Source organism: Papio anubis, chromosome 20 (genome assembly GCF_008728515.1).
Source record: "Papio anubis isolate 15944 chromosome 20, Panubis1.0, whole genome shotgun sequence".
NCBI classification, from domain to species: domain Eukaryota; kingdom Metazoa; phylum Chordata; class Mammalia; order Primates; family Cercopithecidae; genus Papio; species Papio anubis.
In genome coordinates this window covers 20,785,368-20,806,125 of record NC_044995.1, presented here as the reverse complement: position 1 = coordinate 20,806,125, position 20,758 = coordinate 20,785,368, and the positions used below count along the sequence as shown (strand labels likewise).

At 54.2% G+C, this 20,758-nt stretch overlaps 2 protein-coding genes across 6 annotated transcripts; both read left to right on the top strand.

Annotated features, from left to right (window-relative positions):
• Positions 1 to 1,772: 1,772 nt before the first annotated feature.
• On the top strand, positions 1,773 to 10,496 carry RBM42 (RNA binding motif protein 42). Of its 3 annotated transcripts, none has more exons than XM_003915355.2 (10): positions 1,778 to 2,038; positions 2,276 to 2,429; positions 3,814 to 3,898; positions 4,005 to 4,079; positions 5,617 to 5,682; positions 5,758 to 5,933; positions 6,370 to 6,702; positions 6,939 to 7,056; positions 9,970 to 10,164; positions 10,253 to 10,496. In XM_003915355.2, exons 1-10 carry the CDS (start codon positions 1,911 to 1,913, stop codon positions 10,363 to 10,365), a joined length of 1,443 nt encoding a protein of 480 aa, XP_003915404.1. In that variant the 5' UTR covers positions 1,778 to 1,910; the 3' UTR covers positions 10,366 to 10,496. The 3 variants fall into 3 exon arrangements, with proteins under 3 accessions (XP_003915405.1, XP_003915404.1, XP_021786723.1); XM_021931031.1 differs by having other exon boundaries at positions 1,787 to 2,038; positions 5,779 to 5,933; XM_003915356.3 differs by lacking the exon at positions 5,617 to 5,682 and having other exon boundaries at positions 1,773 to 2,038; positions 5,779 to 5,933.
• A 4,813-nt stretch (positions 10,497 to 15,309) lies between these two features.
• ETV2 (ETS variant transcription factor 2) lies at positions 15,310 to 18,477 on the top strand. 3 transcript variants are annotated; one of them, XM_003915357.4, is made up of 7 exons: positions 15,312 to 15,725; positions 16,002 to 16,094; positions 16,197 to 16,280; positions 16,548 to 16,628; positions 16,858 to 17,337; positions 17,839 to 17,951; positions 18,258 to 18,477. In XM_003915357.4, exons 2-7 carry the CDS (start codon positions 16,025 to 16,027, stop codon positions 18,456 to 18,458), a joined length of 1,029 nt encoding a protein of 342 aa, XP_003915406.1. In that variant the 5' UTR covers positions 15,312 to 15,725; positions 16,002 to 16,024; the 3' UTR covers positions 18,459 to 18,477. The 3 variants fall into 3 exon arrangements, with proteins under 3 accessions (XP_009192439.1, XP_003915406.1, XP_031515493.1); XM_009194175.3 differs by having other exon boundaries at positions 15,310 to 15,725; positions 16,002 to 16,280; XM_031659633.1 differs by lacking the exon at positions 15,312 to 15,725 and having other exon boundaries at positions 15,852 to 16,094.
• Positions 18,478 to 20,758: the final 2,281 nt, after the last annotated feature.

The following is a 20,758-nucleotide window of genomic DNA, read 5'->3' as shown; positions in this document are numbered from 1 at the left end:
GGGTTTCACCGTGTTCGCCAGGATGGTCTCGATCTCCTGACCTCGTGATCCGCCCGTCTCGGCCTCCCAAAGTGCTGGGATTACAGGCTTGAGCCACCGCGCCCGGCTGAAGAGGTTATTTATGGAAGAATCACAACTAATAACTTCAGAGAAAATACTAGAATTCAAAAACCACTATTTGCCATGAATTAATTAAGTGATGGATACAAGTAATGATGATGAAGGGCTACTAAAACTATTAGGGGAAAGGTTGATTGGGCTGTCTCAAAAAATAATAACAAAAATAAAAGGCCAGGCATGGTGGCTCACGCCTGTAATCCCACCACTTTGGGAAGCTGAGGTGGACAGATCACTTGAGGTCAGGAATTCGAGACCACCCTGGTCAACATGGTGAAACCCCATCTCCTCTAAAAATACAAAAATGAGCCAGGCATGGAGGCACAAGCCTGTAATCCCAGCTACTCCGGAAGCCGGGGCAGGAGAATAGACTGAACCCGGGAGGTGGAGGTTGCAGTGAGCTGAAATGGCACCTGCACTGCAGCCTGGGTGACAGCCAGACTGTCTCAAAACAAATACATAAATTAAAATTAAAATACAAAATAAGAGTGTCAGACCTCTGAGCCCAAGCTAAGCCATCGTATCCCCTGTGACCTGCAGGTATACATCCAGATGGCTTGAAGCAACTGAAGATCCACGAAAGTGAAAATAGCCTTAACTGATGACATTCCACCATTGTGATTTGTTCCTACCCCACCCTAACTGAAACGATATATTCTCCGCCCACCTTTAAGAAGGTACTTTGTAATATTCTCCCCTGCCCTTAAGAAGGTACTTTGTAACATTCTCCCCTGTCCTTAAGGTACTTTGTAACATTCTCCCCGCCCTTGAGAATGTACTTTGTACGCCTATCCCAAACCTGTAAGAACTAATGATAATCCCATCAATCTTTGCTGACTCCTTTTTCGGACTCAGTCCGCCTGCACCCAGGTGAAATAAACAGCCTTGTTGCCCACACAAAGTCTGCCCAATTGGTGCTCTCTTCACACGGACGCGCGTGACAAAGAGAAGTATAGATCAAGTGAAATCCAGACGTGTTGAATATTGGTAGCGTTTGAGAGGTACTTAAGAGTTCGTTATACTATTCCCCCTAATGTGCATGTTTGAAAATACTCAGAATAAAACACTTGTGAGGGCTACGGGGACAAAAAGAAAAAAAAAAAAAAAAAGGGTCACCTGTGGCCCAAGAAAGGACAGGGACCAAGCCCACGGACGTGCTCCTCTGAGTTGCACTAGTCTCTGGGCCTTGACTCCCACACTGAACAGCCTCCTCAAAAGTCTTCAGCTGTCGTCCAGGAAGCCCGGGTCAGGCGCTTCCTCCTGGGCGTCTTTGGTCTTCGTGGGAACCACAGGTCGGGTGTCAACCTACTCCAGGATAGGGGACCCCAGGCCTCCCAGCCTTGCCCAATCCTGGGGTTGACGCAGACTTTAGCGTCTTTTTAAACTTCCGGCGCAGGCTCCGCGGTAGCACAGGACCGTCCTCCGAAGTTTCCTGCGTTCTCAAAGGTCCAGATTCCACATTGGGGATGGGCCCAACTGACTTTGCTTCGCTCTCATTAGCCCGTGGTCCCCCAGGAAGGCGGGGCCGCCTCTCTTCGCTGTGCTCTCATAGGCCCAGGTTCTTGCGTTCGTGTGTCCTTCTCTCACTCTGATTGGCCTGTAGTCCCCTGAGGGTGTGGAAAAATCTCACTGGCTCTCGCGCCCGAACGTATGACGTCATGCGCCACCGCCCGTCGCTTTCGCTGGACGTCATCCTCGGGAGCCCACTCATACGAAGGCTGAGAGTAGACAGCAGAACCAGCGGCGGCAGCTAAGCTGAGACAGTAGTAGCGGCGACAACGACGGCGGCAGCGATGGCTGGGGCGGGGCCAGCCCCGGGACTCCCGGGTGCAGGAGGACCCGTGGTCCCGGGTCCTGGCGCTGGCATCCCGGGCAAGAGCGGCGAGGAACGCTTGAAGGAAATGGAGGCGGAGATGGCCCTGTAAGGCCCGCGACAGGGAGTAATAAAAGTCGTCCCAGAGCCAGAGCCACCGAATCCCGGAGCCTCCAGGCCTCGTAGGCCAGAGATACGGCTCTAACATGGGGAAGTGGGACCTTCGGGATTGTGGGGGCGGGGATAGGGGAGAGGTTGGCAGGGGTGAGGGTCCCCTCGCGATATACCCAGAGTTACAAAATTGGTACGAGGTCCTGAGCGCTGGTGTCTGTTCTTCTCCTCCAGGTTTGAGCAGGAAGTTCTGGGGGCTCCAGTACCCGGAATCCCAACTGCTGTGCCTGCGGTGCCCACGGTGCCCACGGTCCCCACGGTAGAAGCGATGCAGGTCCCAGCGGCTCCTGTGATCCGTCCAATTATCGCGACCAACACATACCAGCAGGTACGGCTGAGCTAAGGCATATAAGTTAGGGAACACAATGCCTCGAACACGGTAGGTGTTTGTGTACAGAGAGCTGTTGACGTTTTAGCTTGTTGACTAATTAGCATGACAAATATTTTATGTGCCAGGCACTGAGAACACAGTAATGACTGAGGGAGACATTTCTGCCCTTTGGGCGCTTATATTCTAGAGCATGTTGTCCAGTAGAGCTTTCTGCAATGATGAGAATGTTCTGATATATTTCAAATTCATATTTAATAGTTCGTTATTCTCAGTCACATTTCAGGTGCTCAGTAGCCAGCTATATATGACTAGTAGAGAAAGAGAGAAATTATTGAGAATAGGCTGGGTGCTGGGTGCGGTGGCTCACACCTGTAATCTCAGCACTTTGGGAGGCTGAGACAGGCAGATCACAAGGTCAGGAGATCGAGTCCATCTTGGCCAACATGGTGAAACCCCGTCTCTACTAAAAATACAAAAATTAGCTGGGTGTGGTGGCACGCGCCTATAGTCCCAGCTACTTGGGAGGCTGAGGCAGGAGAATCACTTGAACCTGGGAAGCGGAGGTTGCAGTGAGCCAAGATTGCACCACTGCACTTGAGACTGGTGACAGAGCGAGGAGACCAGTGACAGTGGAGTGAGCAAAGAGGAAAGTGGGAGGAAATAAGGACAGAGAGGTGAGGCCAAATCTTGGAGAGCCTTACAGCCATTTTAAGAACCCTGGCAGCCAGGCACAGTTGCTCCTGCCTGTAATCCCAGCACTGTGGGAGGCCAAGGCAGGTGGATCACGAGGTCAGGAGTTCAAGACCAGCCTGGCCAACATGGTGAAACCCCATCTCTACTAAAAATACAAAAATTAGCCGGGCGTGTTGGCGGACTCCTGTAATCCCAGCTACTCAGGAGGCTGAGGCAGGAAAATCACTTGAACCCAGGAGGTGGAGGTTGCAGTGAGCCAAGCTTGCACCACTGCACTCCAGCCTGGGTGACAGAGCGAGACTCCGTCTCAAAAAAAAGGAATAGACTGTAAAGGACAAGGGCAGAAGCCAGGAGATGGAGGAAGGGGCTAGTACGGTAATCTAGACAGGAGCTAATGGTGGCTTGGATGGAGGTTGTGCATGTTAGATGGGGAGGAGTTTGCACACAGTTGCAGTCGGTGCTAAGTGCTGTGGGGAAGATGAAGTAAGGTGGTGAGAGAAGCTGCTGCTCAGAGAGCCCTAGTGTGATCCCAAAAGCCTCCCCGAGAAGTGACATTGTAGCTGAGACCTGAGATAGCCAGTCACATACAGAGCATAAAGCATGAAGCTCTTGGTCTCTTGGGGTGAGCTAGCCTCAGCAGATGGGGAAGGCTGAGTCAGGCCCCTCACCCTGACCTCTTCCCCGACAGGTCCAGCAGACTCTGGAGGCCCGGGCAGCTGCTGCAGCCACAGTAGTTCCTCCCATGGTGGGTGGCCCTCCTTTTGTAGGCCCCGGTAAGTAAAGAGTGGCAAGGTGAGGGGGTTGGGCAATCAGGCAGGGTGGTAAAAAGGTGTGCCCAGGACTCTCCTCCCACCATCCTTGCCTCTTCCCTCCCAACAGTTGGCTTTGGCCCTGGTGATCGGAGTCACCTGGACAGTCCAGAGGCTCGAGAAGCCATGTTCCTGCGGCGGGCAGGTGAGTCTGGGGCCAGGGACCCCCACATGTAATCAGGCACTCTTGTTTACATGACTTCAGCCTCTTGCCTGAATCCTTGCTCTAAATCACCCTTTGCATTTCATCCCAACTTGATGTTGTCATCCTAAAGCACAAACCTGATCATGTCCTTCCTGATGATGTCAAGTCAATTTTGTTTTAACCTGATCACTGCAAACCAACCCTCCTGCTGTCAGTCCTAATTCCAAATTGCCACAGCACTTAACACCTCATAATAAGCTGTATCATTTCTTATTGACTATGGCTATCATCTTTTGCATCCTCTGAAATACAAGCTCCATGAGGGGCAGAAGTCTCAGTACCTGCCACATAGGAAGCATTATGTTCTGTCTGTTGATGGGATGAACAGACTGTTGAGACAAGCACCAGGCTCTTCCCCTGGCAGTCACAACCCTACATGACCTTGCTTCTTGCAGGGAGAGATCCCCAGCAGCCCGAACATTTCTGGGATGTGCTAGCCGTGCTTTTGTTAAGGTCCCTTCTCTCCCTGCTCACTGTCACCCAGCTGTAATCTTCCAGCCATCCTCCCCCGCAGGCCATTTTCCACATTCCACCTTTTGTTCTTCAAATAACCTTTACTCACACTGTCAACCTGTAGGACATTACTTCCTTATATGTATGAAAAGGATGCGTGTTCTTATTTGGATGTAAAATTCTGGTATAATCTTTGTTAAACCAAACATGCTACTTATGTTACCTAAACCCTGTTCAACTTTTTAATCTGATGATCTCTGAGAAGTTGTAATGTCTCTTAGTTTTTAGTATGGTTTTGATCAAAATGCAAATCTGACCTACTCCCCCTGCCCAGCTTCCAACCTGCTGTGGCTCCCCAGTGCCCTCAGGAGGACACCCGTGGTTCAGCCAAGAATGCTGTGCTTTCAAAACAAAACAGCTCTACTTGGGTGTCTGCTGGCCGCTCAGCCCTTCTCATGACACTCTCTAAGCCCCGCTTCTTCTATTACAGTTACACTAAACTGAAAAGGGAAAGGTTTTGCTTATAAGTGTTCTCCCTGCCAATAATATTCGCAGTCACCCTTTGCCTAACACTTCATTGTCCCTCGGGTCTCAGCTCACAGGTCCCTTTCTCCAGGAAGCCTTCCCTAGGCCTGGCTGGGTCAGAGGGCTCCCCTCTCTTAGCACTGATCCTGCTGCCTGAGCTTCCCCACTTCCAGCCCTGGTCCCCATTGTCTCTCCTTCGCTAGTGATGTCTCCATTCGCTCCTCTGGACCAGGAGCTCCCTGAGAACCCTGGGTCTGTGGGTGTGTCCCCAGCATTGCCTGCCACAGGGCTGAGCCGGAGGAGCTCCTCAGTGGTAAATTTTCATGCAGTGAACCAGGGGAGAGGCCCCCAGGACTCCCCAGGAGGGCTCCCCAGACTCTTCTCCAGGATTTCTTGTATGCTGAGAGTGCGCACACACATACACGCACACATGCACACACACCTTGCCCCAAGTGCCCCTGTCCCCCATGACACACCCCCCCATCTCTCTCTCCCACAGCTGTGGCCCCCCAGAGGGCCCCTATCCTGCGTCCAGCCTTCGTCCCCCACGTGCTACAGAGAGCAGGTGAGGGGCCAGGGTCATCATCCCTGCCACATAACTCCCCCCAGGCCCTGGAACTCCCCACTAACACCCTGACAGATTCTGCTCTCTCCTCTGCAGCAGCCGGCCCCCGCCCTATGGCCCTACGGCCCCCTCACCAGGCCCTCGTGGGCCCCCCTCTGCCTGGGCCCCCTGGACCACCCATGATGCTGCCACCAATGGCTCGGGCTCCAGGTCCCCCGCTGGGCTCCATGGCTGCGCTGAGGCCCCCTCTGGTGAGTGTGGACAGGGAACTACTGGTCAGACGTGCGGTGGACGAGGAGACCATCCATCCTGGCCCAATGGGCTATGTCTGAGTTGGCCTCTCCCCTGACTTTCTGTTTCTCTACCTTCTCACTCTGCCTTTATCTCTGTCTCTTTCTGCATCTGTCTTTCTGTGGCAAAATCTGTTCTCTCCTTTTGTGAAGCAATTACAGAGAGAAACATGCTATTGGAATATTTCTCTTTTGATTGTTCCTGATGTTCTTGTCTGTGGCTGTCTCTCTCTGCCTATGTTTCTCCTTCTCTGTGTTTGTCTGGCTAGAGACTCTGCCTGGGTGTCTCTTGGCTGCTCTCTGGCCTCCAGGCCCTTGCTTTGTTGGATGGAATGGGGATGAGAGTAAGGTCTGAGCCTGTGAGCCAGCCCCCCTCATGCTCTCCTCTTACCCACAGGAAGAACCAGCAGCACCCCGAGAGCTGGGCCTAGGCCTGGGGTTGGGCCTGAAAGAGAAGGAAGAGGCAGTGGTGGCGGCAGCGGCTGGGCTGGAGGAGGCTAGTGCAGCTGTGGCCGTGGGGGCAGGAGCTGCCCCAGCTGGCCCTGCAGTCATCGGGCCCAGCCTGCCTCTGGCCCTGGCCATGCCCTTGCCCGAGCCTGAGCCCCTGCCCCTCCCGCTGGAGGTCGTCCGCGGCCTTCTGCCCCCACTGCGCATTCCTGAACTCCTGTCCCTGCGTCCTCGGCCCCGGCCCCCTCGGCCAGAGCCACCCCCTGGCCTCATGGCTCTTGAGGTAAGCAGGGAGCCTAGTGGTGAGGGGACAGAGGGGACAAGGGGCAGACAGGGGCCCAGGAACTTCCACACAGACGGACCGGGCAGCAGGAGGACCTGGGGGAGGGAGGCGGACACATGTGTCCCACATCCAGAAGCACATCCAGCCCTTACTGTGGTGGCAAGAGGGCCAGGGACCAGCGGACAGTGGGAGACCCCAATACCAAGCCCTTTGCACCCCTCCCCTTTCCTCTGCAGGTCCCAGAGCCCCTGGGTGAAGACAAGAAGAAGGGGAAGCCAGAGAAATTGAAACGCTGCATTCGCACAGCAGCAGGGAGCAGCTGGGAGGACCCCAGCCTGCTGGAGTGGGATGCAGGTAAGCTGCTGAAGCTCGAGGTCAGGCATGGCTCAGCCAAGGTCAGACCAGGCTGCTGTCCTTGGGATGCAGACTGGGAGGGTGAACCTGGTAACTCCACCTCTCTCAGTAGGGTGGGCGCTGTTGTTAGCCCACCTTGGGGAGGGGAGGCTGTGGCTCAGGGGCTGGTTCCTCACCCAGCCATGGGCCAGAGCTCAGTGGAGGTGACAGGGACATGGGGCTTTGCAGCCCGTTTTACTCATGAGGTGCCTGGCTTCAGAGAGCATTCTTTTTTTTCCCAACTCTTAGAAAAAAAAAATTTATTATTATTTTTTTTTTATGAGATGAAGTCTCACTCAGTTGCCCAGACTGGAGTACAGTAGCGCAATCTCGGCTCACTGCAGCCTCCGCCCCCCAGGTTCAAGTGATTGTCCTGCCTCAGGCTCCCAAAGTGCTGGGATTACAGGCGTGAGCTGCTGCGCCTGGCCGGGAAAAATTTTAAACAAAGAATGGCGCAGTAAACAGCCGTCTACCCACCACCTAGATTCTGCAATTAACATTTTGCTGTGTTCACTTTTTTCCTCTTTGTGTACGTATATGGTTTCTTTGTTTTTAGCTCAGTCATTTGAAGCAAGTTATAAGTGAAGTAATCACTTCTAAATATCTCAGTATTTATCTCCTAAGAAAAGAGAGATTTTGGCCAGGCACGGTGGCTCACACCTGTAATCCCAGCACTTTGGGAGGCGGAGGCAGGTGGCTCACTTGAGGTCAGGAGTTCAAGACCAGCCTGGCCAACTTGGTGGAACCCCGTCTCTACTGAAAATACAAAAAAATTAGCCAGGCATGGTGGGAGGCACCTATAATCCCAGCTACTTGGTTGGCTGAGACAGGAGTATCGCCTGAACCTGGGAGGCGGAGGTTGCAGGGAGCCGAGATCAGGCCACTGCACTCCAGCCTGGCAATAGAACGAGACTCCATCTCAAAACAAAAAAAAAAAAGAAAAGATATGAGATACTTTTTGCATATCATAAGACCATTATCAACTCTAAGAAAATTAATTCTTCAGTATCTTATTTTTAGTTTATATTCGTATTTCCCTAGGTGTCCCAAAACTCTGTTAGAACTATTAATATTTTTGCCCTGAATCAACATGCATGCAGTTTTATGTCCCTCAATTATATCTTTTTGGTTTTTTGGTTTTTTTTTTTTCTGAGATGGAGTCTCACTCCATCACCCAGGCTGGAGTGCAGTGGCTCTATCTCGGCTCACTGCAGCCTCCACCTGCCTGGTTGAAATAATCGTCCTGCCCCAGCCTCCCAAGTAGCTGGGACTACGGGCGCGCGCCACCATGCTTGGCTAAGTTTTTTTATATTTTTAGTAGAGACGGGGTTTCACCATGCTGGCCAGGCTGGTCTTGAACTCCTGACCTCGTGATCCGCCTGCCTCCACCTCCCAAAGTGCTGGGATTACAGGCATGAGCAACCGTGCCTGGCCAAAATATCTCTTTTCTTAGGAGATAAATATTGAGAGATTTAGAAGTGATCACTTAAAACTTGCTTCAAATGACTAAGCTAAAAACAAACCATATACACACCCGGCCCTGATTATATTTTAATAAGAACGGTCTCTTTCCTACTTCGTTGTTTTGTATGTATTTTTTGAAGTGTCCAGGGCAGTTGTCATGTACAAGGTCCCACCTTCTGAGTTTGGCCAGTTGTTTGCTTCTGGCATCACTTAACTTCTGCTTAGAGTGTCCCAAATCACAGACACCATGGGGCAGCTGCAGCAATGGCCGAGGAAGGAGATAGACCCCTCCTGCCTTAGTGTTTGACTTCCGTCCCCTCTCCTGGGACCGTCCACCTGGCCCAGAGAAGACCCTAGCTCTGTGACCTTGGGCAAGTCACTTAGCCTGTTTTTTTTGTTTTTCTTCTTTTTTTTTTTTTTCTTTTTTTTGAGACAGAGTCTCACACTGTCACCCAGGTTAGAGTGCAGTGGTGTAATCTTGGTTCACTGCAACCTCCACCTCCTGGGTTCAAGCAGTTCTCCCACCTCAGCCTTCCGAGTAGCCGGGATCACAGGCACCCATCACCACACCTAGCTAATTTTTGTATTTTTTGGTAGAGATGGGGTTTTACCATGTTGGTCAGGCTGGTCTTGAACTCTCGAGCTCAAGTGGTCTGCCTCCCTTGGCCTCCCAAAGTGCTGGGATCACAGGCGTGAGCCACTGCATTTGGCTCACTTAGCCTTTTAAGCCTCATCTGCCTCCTCCCCTCTCTTGTGGAGACAGGGATTCTTTGGGACAGAGCATGTTCAGTGGAAGCACAGGCCCCACTCAGAGGCAGCGTGAGAATGTCAGCTGGGTGCAGCCGTGGCAGAGCAGCAGGCAGCATGTCCAGGTCTCAAGGGGGAGTTAGGGCAGGCTTTGCAGGGGAAGCAGGGCTGAGGAAAGATGAAGCCCATGTTCCTGAGGTGCCATGACGGGCAGCCAGTGGGTGACGGGCCCAGGGGACCAAGGGATGCCGAGGCTCAGAGGAAAGGCCAGGGCTGGGGCAGAGTTAGGGGTGTTACTACGGGAATGAGTGAGGTGGCCCTGGGGTGGGGAGGGCAGTGCAGTTCAAGGTTAAAAGTAAGAACTCAAGCCAGATGCCTGAGCTCTTGTCCCAACTCCACCACTTCCTGCTTGTGTCACTTAGAGCAGTGACTTGACCTCTCTGTGCCTCAGTGTAAAAGCATGGTTGGGAGTGCCAGAAATGGAAAACACCCCTCCAGGTGCCCGGCCGAGCTCCTAGCGCAGGGTCAGTAGGTGTTGACCATTATTACTAAGAGGTCCCTAGGCAGAGACGGGATACCTCCGAAAAGGTGGGGTCATTCAGACAAGGTAGACACCGGGCAAGGCCTCTGCATCCTCTGACATCATCTCTCCCCCATCCCCAGATGACTTCCGGATCTTCTGTGGGGATCTGGGCAATGAGGTGAACGATGACATCTTGGCACGCGCCTTCAGCCGCTTCCCATCCTTCCTTAAGGCCAAGGTGATCCGTGACAAGCGCACAGGCAAGACCAAGGGCTACGGCTTCGTCAGCTTCAAGGACCCCAGCGACTACGTGCGCGCCATGCGTGAGATGAATGGTGGGTGTGGCCTCCCCTGGGGACTGCGGGCATGGCACGCGCTGACCTAAGCCTGACCAAGCCTGCCTTGAACCCTCTGTCTCCACAGGGAAGTATGTGGGCTCGCGCCCCATCAAGCTTCGCAAGAGTATGTGGAAGGACCGGAATCTGGACGTGGTCCGCAAGAAGCAGAAGGAAAAGAAGAAGCTGGGCCTGAGATAGGGTCTGTGGCCAGGCACCCGCTCCCACCTGGCCGGGCGCTGGCTCCTCCCTCAGTTCTCTTTGGAAAACCCCCAGCTGTCCACGCATCCCCTGCCCCAAAACCAGTTTCAATAAATTTATGTTCATTTCCACCCCTGGCTGGGCATGGAAGCACGCTGTGGGGAGCAGGGCTTGGCTTCCCCACACGTGGAAATGGCGGGGAGCCTTGAGAGTTTACCCAGACAAACACCCAGGCAGGGGCTTCTGAGCCCTTCCTGTGCACCCATTCCCTCTTCAAACCTCTTCCACACATGCCCAGTGCCGCCCACTCCAGAGGAGAAAGGGGGCGCCAGTGGCAAGGGTTGAGCCAAGCTGAGGCCCACACCTGTGTCCTGGCTACTTCCTGTGTTCTCAGCACTAAGGTAGGAGATCTTCTAGGCCCTTCCCTTCTGGAGCTCACAGCCTTCTAGGCCCTCCATCCAGCAGACTCACCAAGGGTCTGAACAGTGCTTGGGGACACAATGGTGACTAAAAGTCCTGGGCCTTGCACCCTTAGAGCTCAAGGTCCAGTGGCAGAAAATAGGCTCAATGCCCTGACAGTAAGAGCCCAGAGTGGTCAGGGCAGGATGGGGGCACCCAGGGCAGTGACCTGTGGGTGAGGGGGCCCTTCCTGAAGGAACTGTCCACCCCCAAGTCTCCGGGCTTTCCAGCTTCTCCAGTCTGCCACGCCCAGCCAGCTCGCCGTGCTCTAAGTCTCGGTGGGCACCTCTGCATCTCTGTCTCTGTGGGTACCCCTCCATTTCTTGTCTCTAAGCCTCTATATCCCTTTTGGTCTCTGTTCTTTCCTTTGAAGCTGGGAAATGAAAAAGGAGGAGAGACCCACAGATGGAGAGAGAGAACAGAGACTCGGGGTCTGTCCCCCTCTTTTCCCAGCTCCAAGCTGGCCTCTGCCTATCTGAAGAGGTGTCTGTTCAGGGACTTGAATGCCAGGCTGAGAGCTTAAGCTTTATGTAGAAGGCAGCAGCAAACCCCAAAAAGCTGAGGAAATTCAAGCAGCAGCAAGGTCCTAGGCAGCACAGATGTGTACTGGGCGCGGTGGCGCATGCCTGTAATCCCAGCAATTTGGGAGGCCAAGGCACGCAGATCACTTGAGGTCACGAGTTCAAGACCAGCCTGGCCAACATAGTGAAACCCCATCCCTACTGAAAAATACAAAAATTAGTTGGGTATGGTGGTGGGCACATGTAGTCCCAGCTACTTGGGAGGGCTGAAGCAGGAGAATCGCTTGAACCCCGTAAAAGGTTGCAGTGAGCCCAGATCACGCCACTGCACTCCAGCCTTGGTGACAGAGTGAGACCGTCTCCAAAAAAAAAAAAAAAAAAAAGCCCTGCGACCACCACTGTGGCTGGAAGTCTGGAAGGAGGCTGGGGCAGGGACCAAGCCAGAGGAGGGAGATGGCAGGGTCTGAGTATGGGAAGGAGAGGGGGGTCTCCCAGGGACACAGCCATCAGAACCCTCCATTAGGAGGGAGCAGGTTGGGCAGGACTTTGTGGGGCATAAGTCGGGGGATGGACAATACCAAGGCCTCTCAGGGATGGAGGTCCCCCAGGAGAGGTGTCGAATTTCTCCTGTTCCTGTCTTCCCTGCCTTACTGCCCCCTCTCTGACGTCACATTTTCCAGTCCGGTCAGAGGCTGAGAGCCTCCCTCCCTGGCAGGAAGTGCCCTTTAGCCCCCTGCCACCTGGGCCAGACCACCCAGCCCCAGGATCCTCAAAGCCCCTTCCCCCCATCACTAGTCTTTCCTACCCCGACCCCCCTTGTGATCACTGCAAGTATAGGGGCATGGGAGGAGATGGGAAGAGAGGATGGCTCCAGAAAGGACGCTTCCAAATGCATGTGATTCTCACTTCCGAGTGGGAGCAGAACAGTAGGTACAGGTGGACATGCAGAGTGGGGCAACAGGCACTGCAGACTCCAAAAGGCGGGAGCGTGGGGGAAACTGAACGGTTACCAGTTGGGTACGTTGTTCACTATTCGGGTGCACTAAAGGCCCAGGCCTCACCGTGACATGTATCCAGTAAGGAATCTGCACTTGTACCCCCTAAATGTTTTATCTTTTTTTCTTTTTAATGTACGTGAGTCTTCCTGAGGACAGGGAGAGACACACACAGAATGTGGCAGGCGGAGGTAGAGATGGCGCTGTGAGCAGGAGGCTCAGGCAGAGATGAGAACCATCAGAGACTGTGCAGTGGGAAGGGAGACGGGGAGAAAACCAAGAGACAGATGGAGACAGACAAGGAGATGAGATAGGAACACTCAAAGACAGATGGGGAGGGACAGAGATGTCAGAAGAGACTGGGTGACAAAGCCTTACTGGAGTCAGGCGCATGGCAACAGAGACCCAGCTTTAGAGATGCCAACCTGAAGAAAGAGGGCAGGGAGACATGGAAAGACAGTCAGACAAGAGGCCAGCTTCAAGGACAGGAAGCCAGGACTCCCTTCAGGCCCCCGCACTGGATGGATAGAGGGACCAGTGATGCTCCAGGGCTCTGTGGCTCACCCCACACTGATTCCATCCCAGTCCCACTCCCACCCCATGGGACCCCATGGAGCCCAGTTTACTTTCTGTAAAACGGAAGGAGGAGCAGTGCCCCCCGATCTCCAGAACAGCAAGTAGTTAATGATCAACAGGCTGCGTGGGGATTGAAAGATGCCTATATGCAAAAGTTATTTTTAATGGTAGATATTACGTACTTATTAAAATACAGCAGGATGGGCTGGGCACGGTGGCTCATGCTTCTGAGTCCAGCACTAAGGCTAAGGCAGGTGGATAGCTTGAGGCCAGGAGTTTGAGACCAGCCTGGCCAACATGGCAAAACCCCATCTCTACTAAAAATGCAAAAATTAGGCTAGGCATGGTGGCTCACGCCTGTAATCCCAGCACTTTGAGAGGCTGAGGCAGGTGGATCACTTGAGGTCAGGAGTTCAAGACCAGCCTGGCCAACATGGTGAAACCCTGTCTCTACTAAAAATGCAAAAACTAGCCAGGCGTGGTGGCGGGCACCTGTAATCCCAGCTACTCGGGAGGCTGAGGCAGAAGAATCACCTGAACCTGGGAGGCAGAGGTTGCAGATCGAGACTCCCTGTCAAAAAAAAAAAAGAATTAGCCGGGCATGGTGGTGTGCACATGTAATTCCAGCTACTTGGGAGACTGAGGCAGGAAAATCACTTGAGCCTGAGAGGCAGAGGTTGCAGAGAGCTGAGATCGTGCCACTGCACTCCAGCCTGGGTGACAGAGAGACTCTATCTCTTAAAAAAAAAAAAAAAGGCTGGGCGCAGTGGCAAGCCTGTAATCCCAGCACTTTGGGAGGCCGAGATGGGCGGATCACGAGGTCAGCAGATCAAGACCATCCTGGCTAACATGGTGAAACCCCGTCTCTACTAAAAATACAAAAAAATTAGCCAGGCGTGGTGGCGGGCGCCTGTAGTCCCAGTACTCAGGAGGCTGAGGCAGGAGAATGCCCACCCGGGAGGCGGAGCTTGTAGTGAGCTGCGATCACACCACTGCACTCCAGCCTGGGCGACAGAGCAAGACTGTCTCAAAAACAAAAAACAAAAACAAACAAAAAAACTATAGCACGATGGGCACAGTCTGAAGCCAAGTTACCTGGGTTAAGGGTTGCAGACTTAGCGAATAAAAATATAGGACACTTGCGGGGCACGGTGGCTCACGCCTGTAATCCCAGCACTCTGGGAGGCCGAGGCGGGCCTATCACCTGAGGTCAGGAGTTTGAGAACAGCCTGGCCAACATGGTGAAACCCCGTCTCTACTAAAAATACAAAAAAATTAGCTGGGCGTGGTGGCACTTGCCTGTAATCCCAGCTACTTGGAAGGCTGAGGCAACAGAATTGCTTGAACCCGGGAGGTGGAGGTTGCAGTGAGCTGAGATGGTACCACTGCACTCCAGCCTGGGTTACAGAGCAAGGAAAAATATTATATATATATACAGGACACCCAGTTATTGAATTTAAATGAACTATTTTATAGTTTAGGCATGTCCTAAATATTTCATGTATGTATGTATATGTTACATGTATAGCTGGGTTTTTTTTGTTGTTGTTTTTTGCTGAATTATTTGAGCAAGTTACAGACTTTTTTTTTTTTTGAGATGAAGTTTCACTCTTGTTCCCCAGGCTGGAGTGCAATGGCGCGATCTCGGCTCACTGCAGTCTCCACCTGCCGGGTTCTAGTAATTCTCCTGCCTCAGCCTCCCAAGTAGCTGGGATTACAAGCACCCGCCACCACACCCGGATAATTTTTTGTATTTTTAGTAGAGACGGGGTTTCACCATATTGGACAGGCTGATCTCGACCTCCTGACCTCAGATGATCCACCTGCCTCAGCCTCCCAAAGGGCTGGGATTACAGGTGTGAGTCACCGCACCCAACCACGAGTTACAGACATTATAACATTTCATCTCTGAGTTCATTTCCTAAATGATATTTCATCCTGAATACCATTATCAAACCTAAGAAAATAATTCTATGATATTTCATATTCAGTTCATACTCCAATTTCCCCAATTGTCCTAAACTATTACAGCACGGAAGGCATGGGGTCTGGAGAAGGGCAGTGGGAGGATGTCTGCCTTAATTTCCCCCTTCATCAAAGGAAAGTATGTATTGTACTTGCCTCATAGAAGGATGCAATGAAGGCGCATGGCACAGTTGGTTTCACACAATGAGCCCTCATTTAATGTTGGCTGTCATTGCTACTATCGTTATTGTTGAAATTGTTTTTGTCAATATTGTTATGATTGGTACTCCTGGGAAGCAGCCCCCAGGGGCCCGGTGGGGGATTGGGTCGGCCTTCACTTCTGCTCCACCCCCTGCAGTTACTCTGCCGATTGTGACGTCAGCTGACGCTGGGGGCGGGTGGGAGAATCTGGCCGGAAATCCCTCTTCCTGTTGCAGATAAGCCCAGCTCAGCCCAGCTGACCCCAGACCCTCTTCCCTCACTCCCCCCATGTCGCAGGATCAAGACCCTGAGGCAGAGAGCCTGTTCACCAAGTCCCCCGCCCCGCCCCCATCACCCCGTAAACTTCTCCAGCCTCCGCCCCGCCCTCACCCAGCCCGCTGTTCCCCAAGCCCTGCTCCAAGCCCACGCCACCCCTGCAGCAGGGCAGCCCCAGAGGCCAGCACCCATCCCCGAGGCGGGGGTCGCGGCTCGGCCCCGCCCCTGCCCCTGCAACTTGAGCCTGGCTGCGACCCCTGCTCTGACGTCTCGGAAAATTCCCCCTTGCCCGGGCCCTTGGGGGAGGGGGTGCATGGTATGAAATGGGGCTGAGACCCCCGGCTGGGGGCAGAGGAACACGCCAGAGGTGAGCCATGAACTGAGGACTAAATGCCTGGGTGTCTGGGTTAGGAAGGACCTGGGGACTAGACTCCCAAGAGGCCGGGGGCCTGGACTCCTGGGTCTGAGAGAGGAAGAGAGCTGGGGTCCCTCACTCCCGGGACCAAGATTCTAGGCTCCTGGGGAAGGAGGGAGCGGAGACCTGGACTCCTGGCTGTGAGGGAAGCCAGGGCTGGGGCCCAGACTCCAGGGCCTCCAAGTGTCACCAGCTCACCCATTGCCATCTGGACTTTTCCCGACCCAGAACACTCAGAAGGCATCGCATCCATGGACCTGTGGAACTGGGATGAGGCATCCCCACAGGAAGTGCCTCCAGGGAACAAGCTGGCAGGGCTGGGTAGGCTGCCAGGGCTGGGTAGGCTGCCGGGGCTGCCACAACGTGTGTGGGGAGGGTGTCCAGGTGGGGCCTCTGCTAACCCTAAACCCTTATCGCCTGCAGAAGGAGCCGAATTAGGCTTCTATGTCCCTGATGTGGCACTCCAAGGGGACACGCCGACAGCGACAGCAGAGACATGCTGGAAAGGTGGCTGCGGGCTGGGACCCTTGAGTGCTGGAAAAGAAGCGGGGAGGGTGGAATCCTAGGGAAAAGGGAGGAGGGGGGCGTGCCTAGGCTCCTGGGACTGGGTGGGGAGGGGCCGCGTGCTTGACTCCCTGAGGGTGAAGGAAAAGGGGGCGCGGGGTGCTGAAATAGGGGCTGGGGGGTCATAACTCCCAGTCCCTGACAAGTAAAGACCAGAGAGTGGGTAGTTGAGGGTTCTCTGTCATTGCTCACACTCCTCCATAAACTCAGGTACAAGCTCATCCCTGACAAGCTTTCCACAGCTGGACTGGGGCTCCGCGTTACTGCACCCAGAAGTTCCATGGGGGGCGGGTGAGTGTGGGGAGAGGCGGTGGGAGGAGGGGACTGGGGTCCCGAGGCACCAGGGCTGGAGGTGTAGACTCCCTGATCTTTGAGGACTGAGAACACCTGCGCTCTCAAGGTGGCATGGCCTGGATCAGGGACAGCCCGGCCCCAAGTGCCAGGGCTGAGAGCTTAGACCCCTAGAGTTTTTGAGGGTGCACCTGGGCTCCCCTCACTCAGGGTCCGTTACTCCTCACAGAGCCCGACCCTCAGGCTCTTCCGTGGTCGGGGGACTGGACAGACGTGGCGTGCACAGCCTGGGACTCTTGGAGTGGCGCCTCGCAGACGCTGGGCCCCGCCCCTCCCGGTCCGGGCCCCGCCCCTGCTGCCGGCTCCGAAAGCGCCGCGGGCCACAACTGCATCCCTGCGGAGGGAGGGGCCACCTTGTGGTCGCGCGCCCAGGCCGCCGGGAGCAACACCACCTGGGACTGTTCTGTGGGCCCCGAGGACATCACCTACTGGGGCAGTAGCCTGGGCGGGGAGCCGCGCACGGACTGTACCATTTCTTGGGGCGGGCCCGAGGGCCCGGACTGTACCACGTCCTGGAACCCGGGGCTGCGTGCGGATGGCACCACCTCTTTGAAAGGGTACCAGAGTTCAGCTCTCACCATTTCCTCCGGACCGAGCCCGCAGTCGGACCGTGCCAGTTTGGCTCGATGCCCCAAAACTAACCACCGAGGTGAGAAGACCACAAAGACTGCAGGGAGGGCGAAGCTGGAGTCTTGAGCTGGGACCCAGGCACCTAAGGGGGCGGAGCCCGAGAGACTGACAGCGAGGGGACGGGGTTTAGGGACCATGGACTCGAGCGAGGAGGGGCCGGTGGCCCGCACTCCTCTCCTCCAGAGGGCTAAGACACTGGTAGTCTTATAGGGACCAAGAGGGTGAGGAGGAACCAGGCTGCTGGATTATATAAAACGAAAGCGATGAAGGCCCAGACTCCTGGGTCTCCGAGATGGGGAGGCCAAACTCCTAAATCTCTGAGACTGGGGCCCTGGACGCTTGAGTCTCCAAGACTGACTGTTGGGTCCCCTATATAGAGGGATTTGAACTCGTGGATCTCAGAGAAGGGGAGGATCCAGACTCCTGGATCCCGAGTTGGGAGGACCTGGACCTCTAGATCATTGAAGTGGTGTGATCTAGGGCCGGGAAGACTGAGTGTGCCCCTCCCTTCATCCCGCAGGTCCCATTCAGCTGTGGCAGTTCCTCCTGGAGCTGCTGCACGACGGGGCGCGTAGCAGCTGCATCCGTTGGACTGGCAACAGCCGCGAGTTCCAGCTGTGCGACCCCAAAGAGGTGGGGCAGCTCCCCCGCCCAGCCAAGTCCTGCTCCGTTTCCTCTAGTTCAATTTAGCCCCGCCCAAGGGCTAGGTTCAATCGCCTAGGCCTTGGCCCCGCCCCTCCCCGGCCCACTCGGGGCCCCGCCCAACCCTTCTCAAACCCAATCTCCCGCCTGGACTTCTGCCTCAGCCAACCCAGTCTCCACCCGGCTCCGCGGGGCCTCGCCCAGGTCTGCACTGCACACCGTCCCCAGGCCCGGCCCGCCCAACTATTGCCAAGCCCCGCCCCTTCCCACTCCGACCGAGCCCGGCCTCTGTCCTAGGTGGCTAGGCTGTGGGGCGAGCGCAAGAGAAAGCCGGGCATGAATTACGAGAAGCTGAGCCGAGGCCTGCGCTACTACTATCGCCGCGACATCGTGCGCAAGAGCGGGGGGCGCAAGTACACCTACCGTTTCGGGGGCCGAGTGCCCAGCCTAGCCTATCCGAACTGTGCGGGGGGCGGAAGGGGAGCAGAGACACAATAAAAATTACCGGTCAGACCTCTTGGCGCGTGCTCCTCTGCTGCATTCTTCCCGCTGATACTGACTACACGCGCTAGGGAGCCTAAGTGTGCAGCTCCACATGTTGGAATTTGGCCTCCCCACCTTGGAGACCCCAGGCGTCTGGGCCTTCATCTCTTTCCTCTCACATAATCCAGGAGCCTGGATCCTTGCTCCCTAAAAGACTGTAGTGCCTTAGTCCTCTCCTCCCCGAAGACCCTGGAGTGCGGGCCACCAGCCCCAAGTCTCTTAAGCGCCTAGGTCCCTAAGCCCCGCCCCTCGCTGTCAGTTTCCCGGGTCCCGCCCCCTTAGGCCCCGCCTCTCGACTCAGCCTTCACTCCCTCCGCAGTCTTCGCGGACCACCCACCTCCGTGGTTAGTTTTGGGATAAGGAATCACCTACCTCCAGTGCTGGGCAATGACCAAAGGAGACCCAGACCCTTAGGGAGCCTGCCATGTACCCGCCCTGTGATGAGAGAGGCAAAGAAACTAAACCCAAAGGCCATAGGGCCTACTGTGTGCCTGCCCTGTGTCGGGACTTGTAAAGGAATCAGACCCAATCATGAGAGTATATCTGCTGTGTCCCCTTAAAGAGAAGACTCAGACTCCGAAAAGGGCTTACTGTGCTGTGTGTCCTCCCAGTGCAAGGGATCGTCAAGGAATTAAAACTAGTGCTTGCACCCCAACACCACTCACCCTTTCCCCGCTCCAAGCTCGACACAGGACTCAGACCAAAGACAGCCTACGCCATTCTGAGAGCCACTGAGCTCCTAAAAAGAGCCTGCTGTGTGGTCGTCCTGTGGGCGATGCTGGGGATAGAGCAGGGACCAAGACAGCCCTGAGCCCTCCCCTCAAGGAGCTCACAGTCCAGTGGGAAGACAGACCCATCACCAGAATGTTTTGAGCTGGGATGAGAAGACTCCAGGGGATCGAGGGAGGCCAAAAGGAGAGATCTGACCTAGCCCAGGAGGAGAAGGGTCAGGGGAGACTCCCTGGAGGAGGAGACAGCTGATTTGAGAAGTCAGGTAGGCAAAGAATGTTTCAGGCAGAAGGAACAAGATCAAAGGTCCAGAGGTGGACAATCTCATACCACTGCTCAAAACTATCAATGTGGGCCAGGCATAGTGGCTCACACCTGTAATCTCATTACTTTGGGAGGCTGAGGCAGGAGGACGGCTTGAGGCCAGGATTTCCAGACCAGCCTGAGCAACATAAGGGAGACCCCCATCTCTGTTAAAAAAAAAATTAAAAAATTAAAAAAATTAAAAATAAACGTGGCTACAGCAGCAACAGGGACCAATTCATAAAGGATCTGTGGGCCATGGTGAGGAGCCCAGACTTTGTCTCCAGGGCTCCTGAGGAGCCATCAAGGGTTTTGTTTGTTTGTTTTTTGAGATGGAGTCTCACTCTGTCACTCTGGTTGGAGTGCAGTGATGCAATCTCAGTTTACTGCAACCTCCGACTTCCAGGTTCAAGCAATTCTCCTGCCTCAACCTCCCAAAGAGCTGGGATTACAGGCACGCACCACCACACACAGCTAATTTTTGTATTTTTAGTAAAGATGGGGTTTTCACCATGTTGGTCAGGCTGGTCTGGAACTCCTGACCTCAGGTGATCCGCCCGCCTTGGCCTCCCAAAGTGCTGGGATTATAGGAGTGAGCCACCATGCCTGGCCCCCATCAAGGTGTTTTAAGCAGGGAGAGGGATTTGGGTTTTAGGAAGACCTCATTGCAGGGGATGAATACATGCATGAAAACAGGTAATTCCACAAATAACCACAATGTTGATGGACACAGAATGTGTAAGAAGAGGTCCCTAACCCAGTTCCATCTGGACACTGCACCTCAGATGGTGTGGGAGAAGCTTTAGAGGCCAGACAGGGGAGGAAGGAAAGCAGTTCTCTTTCATAGCTCCGTCTCCTAGTCCCCAAATGCTTCCTTCATTTCCACAAGAAATTCTTGCATTCAGCAAATATTTATAGAGTACTTCCTGTATACCAGGCACTGCTTTAGATACAATGGTGAATAAGGCAGACAAAAATTCTGCCTTTATGATGATTCTTTTCTATTGAGGGAGGCAAAAAGAGGTAAACATAATTTAAAAGAACAGATATAGCCGGGCATGGTGGCTCACGCCTGTAATCCCAGCACTTTGGAAGGCCAAGGCGGGCAGATCACCTGAGGTCAAAAGTTCAAGACCAGCCTGACCAACATGGAGAAACCCTATCTCTACTAAAAATACAAAATTAGCCAGGTGTGGTGGCGCATGCCTGTAATCCCAGTGATT

What these genes read in the sequence shown, in the direction of transcription:
- ETV2 (XM_009194175.3), top strand. Translation starts at nt 16,025, where the DNA reads ATGGACCTGTGGAACTGGGATGAGGCATCCCCACAGGAAGTGCCTCCA. An exon ending in AGCAGAGACATGCTGGAAAG is followed by an intron (nt 16,281 to 16,547) that starts GTGGCTGCGGGC and finishes CCATAAACTCAG; the next exon opens with GTACAAGCTCATCCCTGACA. An exon ending in CCCCAAAACTAACCACCGAG is followed by an intron (nt 17,338 to 17,838) that starts GTGAGAAGACCA and finishes TTCATCCCGCAG; the next exon opens with GTCCCATTCAGCTGTGGCAG.
- RBM42 (XM_003915355.2), top strand. Translation starts at nt 1,911, where the DNA reads ATGGCTGGGGCGGGGCCAGCCCCGGGACTCCCGGGTGCAGGAGGACCC. An exon ending in CCACGTGCTACAGAGAGCAG is followed by an intron (nt 5,683 to 5,757) that starts GTGAGGGGCCAG and finishes ACACCCTGACAG; the next exon opens with ATTCTGCTCTCTCCTCTGCA. An exon ending in CGCCATGCGTGAGATGAATG is followed by an intron (nt 10,165 to 10,252) that starts GTGGGTGTGGCC and finishes CTGTCTCCACAG; the next exon opens with GGAAGTATGTGGGCTCGCGC.